At 34.2% G+C, this 6,791-nt stretch overlaps 1 protein-coding gene across 1 annotated transcript in view; it reads right to left on the bottom strand.

Annotated features, from left to right (window-relative positions):
- Window positions 1-506: 506 nt before the first annotated feature.
- Window positions 507-6,791, bottom strand: part of LOC145985414 (uncharacterized) — a 254,264-nt gene continuing 247,979 nt past the window's right edge. The window contains exons 17-18 of the mRNA XM_083119412.1: window positions 3,724-3,894; window positions 507-2,429 (exon numbers count right to left, since the gene is read on the bottom strand). Of these exons, the coding sequence (XP_082975538.1) occupies window positions 2,170-2,429; window positions 3,724-3,894 (431 nt within the window). The 3' untranslated portion in view covers window positions 507-2,169. The remainder of the gene's footprint in view (window positions 2,430-3,723; window positions 3,895-6,791) is intronic.

Raw genomic sequence — 6,791 nt, 5'->3', positions numbered from 1 at the left:
TTCATTTTGCACGATGATTATTTCTACATTTTGATCTAAACGAATTATTTTCAAGATTTATGCACTTGCTTGATTTAATATAGAATCTTGGGTACATGCATCAATAGGTTGTGTTTAGTACTGCAACATGAAGGCACAAAGGTGTTACGGAAGTTATGTGTTTCACATTCTCTCCAGTGGTGGTCAGAGATTTAATTTTGCTGCTAACAACTGATGAATATAAGACTTGATTTGTTGCAGAGTCAATTGGACTGGATGATGCAGTAAAAGTAGTTTGTAGAAACTAGGAAGCACACTTAAAAATGCAGTAACTTTTAAGTATATATCTATCCTGTTTAACCACATTCTAAAAACTGATTTGTTTTTAGAGTATTTATTATAAATGTAAAAACTTTTGCAGCATTGTAAAATCAAATTTTAATGGCTGCATATATGTATATATATATATATATATATATATATATATATATATATATATATATATATATATATATAGAATAACACTGTTAGAAAGTTAACACTTATATGAGAATCCAAGTAGCAGTATTCTCAATCGATATCCTGTGTTACAGTATTTATTCAATTAAAAAAAAATCAATCTATAATAAGATAATTAACAAAAAATAGCTCTTGTGTTTATATTAATAGTTGAATAACTTAAAGAAGCAAGGTGGAACTCTTCAGCCTCAAATTTTCAGGTTTATTAAAATTTGCAAGTTATATTTTTGTTATCCTCCTGGAACCTGAGTTTCATGTTCTGCCTCCCAAAATTAGGACTCAAATTATGCTGATGGAATTACATATACCTACTCTATAATAATGGTATTTAATGCATTACCATATCAGTAGTTAATACTGTTTAGACTTAAGTACATTATTAAATGGGTATAAAGAGCATGAACTTTCACACTTGAGTGACATGATGCAGTTGGTGCAACCTTTCACACAACTGTGGCATGACACTCCATACGCCTGCATATGATTAGTTCATCTTCAATAGAACAGTCAACACTTCATCTGAAAATGGCCTTTAAGTTCAAATATATACATACAGTAAGACACATCAAAATGCACATGTCTCATTACCTTTTTCATCATTACGAGGAAATACAACATAACCTGGTAATAACTCTACGATTTTGAGAGTAGGTGTAATTTGCTAATGTTTCTTATTCATTTTCAAGAACAATTTAAATTTACAGTTTTCTTTGGTATATTTTCTGTGAAAGAATAATGTAGCAATCTGCCATACTTTATAGGACTGGATTGCCTTTAAAAAGGCCTCCATTGCTTTCAAATATGTGAAAAGTGAATCATTAAATATATGTGACAGTGTTACTGAATATCGGATAAGCGTTATATCATATGTTAATTGTAAATACTGACAATGATCGAAAAAGTATACCCTAACATTTTCATCACAGTCTTAAAAAATGGTTGAGACATTCTAAATATTTGTAATAAATTAGCTACACACACATAGTATGATATGATGAAATATACAGCATACCTTTGTTCCAAGAAAAATAACATGACAGCATGCTTACAAGTCATAATTTGACAAGTAAATAACACAAGTATTATATTATCTTGAATGTAGTAATATATATATTTTTTTATTCTGGAAAATTATTTTCTTCTCCAAATTACTAGTAGCTCTACAAAAATGGCGGTCCATTCAAAGAGGCGAATTTAAAAAATAAATAAAATTCTAAATATTTTAGACCAATCTCTAAATATTGTATGAAAATATAAAATTTGTCCATAGTTCTAAAACATGTATACATTCACTCTCACCATCTACATGTATGCATGCATACAAATATATTCACATCATTAAAATGAAACAAGAAGATGCAACATGATATACTACAGTTTGCTTTTTAAGTATTAAGAAGTGACATCTTTGTAGTTGCTGTTCACAATAATGTTCTTGGCACTTTGATAAGAAGTCCAAATTTGCAACAAAAAAGTATATTTATATAAATTTTGAGTTTTTTTCATCATCAGCTCTTCGCATGTTCATCAACAATTTTGTGCACTATGGCTCAATGTTATTGTCAGTCTTCAAACAAAATTAATATTGTTAGCATTTTAAGTCTTTTTTTCTTCTTTAGTGCACTCCATTTTTAGTGAGTGTCTGTGTCGCTAGTGATTTGGGAATCACTATCACACTTGCCACAGAAGTAGGTGATTGGTGGAGTCTTCTCGGCCTGCCACTTCGGAAACCCCTGAATTTCGGAAGTCCTCGTAACCGTCACCACCAGATATGACTAGAAGTTTACCATTCATGTTACCTGAATTTTGATGCGACAGTGGTTCTTTAGTTTTTAGTGAGTATCGATGGTTGTGTGACTTGGAACGATTATCGGGAGTCTTTTCAACACATGTTAGGAACCGTACATGACCTGTGTGCCCATGTAATAAACCTGAAATACAAAACACCTTTAAAGTAAAAGGGACATCTACATGACTCACTTAAAATGTATGTTTCATCATGTTGTCCAGCAAGATAACCATTAATTTTAATTGATTGTTTGATATTGTGAGATGTTCAAGGTGGAGTTTGAATATTCTACCCTATCAAATACAGTAATCAAGGGGTCCCGGGTTCGATACCGGGTGGAGACACATAGTGGTTCGGATTCCACTATAAACTGTAGGTCCAGTCCCGATTAGCCTTACTGCGCACAAAGTGGACTTAAAACACCAAACCAAACCTATCAAATACAGTTGATCATCAGCAAATATCTTTGGAAATTATGGATCTCTTTTATTTTTTTGCTTATAAGCAAATATACTTAAACAACAAACACCATGTTTAGACATGTTTATTTTGTTTAACTACTTTTCAAAAGTCAGTTTTTTTTTTGGGCTTTATTCATTGCTTGATATAATTTTTTTCCCACTTTTTTCGGAAGAAGCAATTAATTAATATTCATTTTCAACTGGTAGGTATTAGCAATTTGGGACTGAATTGGGGAATGGATGTGGCTAGTTGTAGTACCACTACAAAATGCAATACTAAAAATATTAATGAAAACTTTCTTCATAAGCAACTATGAATTTTGTGAAAAATTTTAAGCAGTATAGTTGTGGAGACATCTATTCAATTTCAGCCAGTTGCTAATGACTTGGTAGCTGGGGATAACTCTGGATGGAGGGGTGACACTTTGTTAAATGCACAAGAAACAACTTTACTTTGCTATAAGCTTGTTTTACATGTATCAGCTTGCAGCACAGCAAGGAACTGCTAGTAACTATAATGGTCTCAACAGCGGTGTCAAGGGAGGGCTGGAGTGAGCTATGACCTACCCAAAATATGACAAAATGAGAGCTGACTACCAAAAAAAAAGTATACATAACCCCTCCCTTTTGAAAATCCTGGGCACGCCACTGTTAACATGTATTCTTTTCTAGTTAGATTAGATAAGTTAGTATTTGTTGAAAGTAGACCTACATGTTACTTTGTATTTGAATTACTGTAAATTCTGTGAAAAAGTTTTTTCCTCAAAAAAATGTGTACGTCGGTGCATCTTATATGCCGGCAAATATGGTACATCATTTCATGCCATCTCATTTCAAATTGCCAAATTGTATTCAGTAGCTGAGGATTTGCATGGAATGCTAAAGACCTTAATTCCATCCCTGCGCTAGTCAGAATTTTTCCATAACCTTTCACTTGTACACTGATTAAGAAACTAAAAATTAAAATATGCTTACCTATAACATTGGGTATAGTAGCAAGTTTTGTTGTTATAGGAGTAAGATGTGGAAGTGGCAGATTCAGTATGACTCCAGCACTTGTACCAATCCACAACAGATCCTTGCAAGCCAGAAGTGCTGTCACTCTAAGACATGCTGCTTTGTGCTGTCTTATTATGTCATCACAACCTGATTTTTTTTTTAAAAAGGGAGACAAAAATGTCATAATTATTTGTGGCAATGTAATTATTATGTAATAAAAACAGGCATGAGACAAAATAACCAGAAAGAATCAATCTAACAAACGACTTCATTTGTGCAGCAAAAAGTTTTGAAATATATCACAGGCCATGTTCAATGGTCTGAGCTGCTTTGAAGTGGCTCAATGTATGTAAATATCAGGATATTCCTAGCTCGCCATTTTCATTTTGTTCATTGAAAATCACGCCTGATAAAATTTTCCATGGAAATTAGAATTGCTGTTTTCTCTTTTGCACAATAACTGAAAGAGTGAAAAGTAGTGGTGAAACTAGCAAATTTTCTCCTCCTCATATCCTCTTGAAGATCCTCAAGAGGTTCTTCATCCATAAATTTGCACAAGAAACAATTCTAATCAGTGTCAGTGCCACGGCATTCGTGCTTCTTTGGAAGCATATCTGTGAGACTAATACATTAATGGAATATAACATTACATTTTATTAAACAGTCTGTCATTTTTATCCATTTGACCAATTTTTGTATTGCCAAAACCACAAATGTGCTTGCTTACTATGAGGTGAAAGCATTTTAATATTCAAGGTACAACAAAAAAATTGGTTTTACATTTGGATAGATGTTGTCATCAGTAAAATATGTATCTACTTATGATTATTACAGTGGTCTTCAATCTGTGGGTCGTACATGGCCTGCTGGCTATATTTTAGCACCTTGCTAAGGTCTTTAATAAAATTAATTAAAACAATGTGATCTTGTGACTGAAACTGTTTAGATGTGGTTACGTTACGCTGCAAGTGGTGCTTCAAAAAAGTGAGAAGTATGCTGAAGCTGTCATCATTAAAATTTGAATTCACCACAAAGATTTCAAGACCTCAGATCACATAACAATATTAGTTTTTCTTGTATGTACGCATTGCTTGCATTGTAGAATTATTTTCCTGTAGTTTACGGTTATTACAGGCATAAGAAAACAGTTTTTCGTTGTGATGTTTCAGGACAACACACGCTCCCTTCATGAGACATTTATTTTCATTTTGACTAAAGATACAGTTATATCAATGGTTAGCAATTTTTTAAACAAAAAAAATCCGTTATATAATGGATGTTGTCAATGTTACATTGTTGTAATATAGCAACTTAACTGTGAAAAGAAGCAGTCTGTTTTATTTTTATTTCAGATAAAAAAAATTTTGATCACATTATATTTTATTTAAAATTATGAATCCCAAATATCATCAGGTAATTCAAAGTCATCATTGTTTTCACAAAGTCGGTTGATGTTTTCTGTTATATTAAATTTTAAAGATGGTGGCTTACTCCATTTGTAAAAAATAAAACTCTATATTACCATTTTCATTATTTAATTTATTCCAGTGTTGTTCTGCAATGAACGAAGCTTCCCAGACATTCAACTCTATGTTTCCCGTCAATCTTTTTAAAATCCTTCTCTTTTTAATCAAATGCTTCTCTTCGATGATGTGAGCTGACAAACCTGTTCTTGGGTTTAGATTTATAATGTCCAAATCGTGTTCATGTCATCTTATTGCCATTTTCCTTGCTGTTTGTCCTACAATGGCAATAAGATGGCATGAACACGATTTGGACATTATAAATCTAAACCCAAAGGAAGCAAAAACGAGCTTTCTTGCATCCCTTCGCACACAGTGTATAGAGCCCATGCATCGTGGGGCTGACACGTCTCGTTTTACTCTTTAAATTAGAAGTATGAATCTTCGTGACGTGAGTTCGAACCCTGGCGAGATCAATATATTTTTTTTCAAGGTGAAGAGTTACATGTGACAGGTTTTGAAATTAGACTACATTATTTCGGCTCAATTTGGCATTTACAAATATGATTAATGCATAACATAGTTGTGAAAGCCGCCAACTTCAATTCAATATCAAACCTTCAGATGTCAATAAGTAGTGCCAAAGAGAAACCTATATTTTTTATGTTTTTAGGGGAAAATACACACAAAGAACAAAATTATGACTTTATTTTTTTTAAAAAAATAATTAAATTTCAAAGTAGCACGCTTCTGGCAAACTGTTTTCTTTTGCCTGCATAATGTCTCGCAAATCTGTCAACATGTCACACTTCACTGTTGGAGAGTTTAAGGCACTTGATGTTACAAAGTTAGAACCTTCAATACAGATCTAGGCTGATATTTATTTATAGTTGTTCCATCATGAGCTTCACTTTTGATTTAATCCCGCTCATGCGAAGACAGTCTAATCGGTGCTACGTCTACAGTTTGAGGTGAATCCGAACCACTGCATACCTTCACCGGGTATCGAAACCCAGACCAGCCAATTGCAAGGTGATGACTTTACCACTATGCCATCGGGGAGGCCTTTGCTTCTATCATGTTTGTAGGCACAATTAAGCTAGGGAAGTATAAAATTGATTCTATAAATAAATTAATGAAATTAAGATAGCTCAACCCTGGGCTGAGTTATCTTCCCAGAGACAGAGCTGTATGGCGCCAGGCTACCCCCGGGTTGTGGATAGGGGAACGACCAGCAGATATGTTGGCTAACTGAAAACAGTCGCAGACCATCAGCAGCAGGATTGGAGGAGGCAGCGAGATGTGGAGTGGCAACTGTATCTCGGTAAATACTGCAAGGCTCCGAAAAAATGCCTGCGATGTGGCGAGGAGAGCTGCCACTAAATAAGCTCAGCCCCTGCTACCTTGCAGGGAGGGAAGGGATCCCCAAAGGCTAAGGGAATGATACCCTGACAGAAAACCAAAGGTGGGGCAGACTCGTAAGGCATAGTGAAGCCAGCTGACCTAGGGGAGTAAACCCTAAACAAATCCTGGTCCTTCAAGAATGGGGTTTGGGTGTGGGACCGACAACCCCATCCACAA

This window comes from Lepisma saccharinum, chromosome 3, assembly GCF_977018435.1.
Source record: "Lepisma saccharinum chromosome 3, izLepSacc3.1, whole genome shotgun sequence".
Lineage (NCBI taxonomy): Eukaryota > Metazoa > Arthropoda > Insecta > Zygentoma > Lepismatidae > Lepisma > Lepisma saccharinum.
The sequence above is the reverse complement of the archived record's forward strand: the minus strand, read 5'-3'. Positions and strand labels throughout refer to the sequence as shown.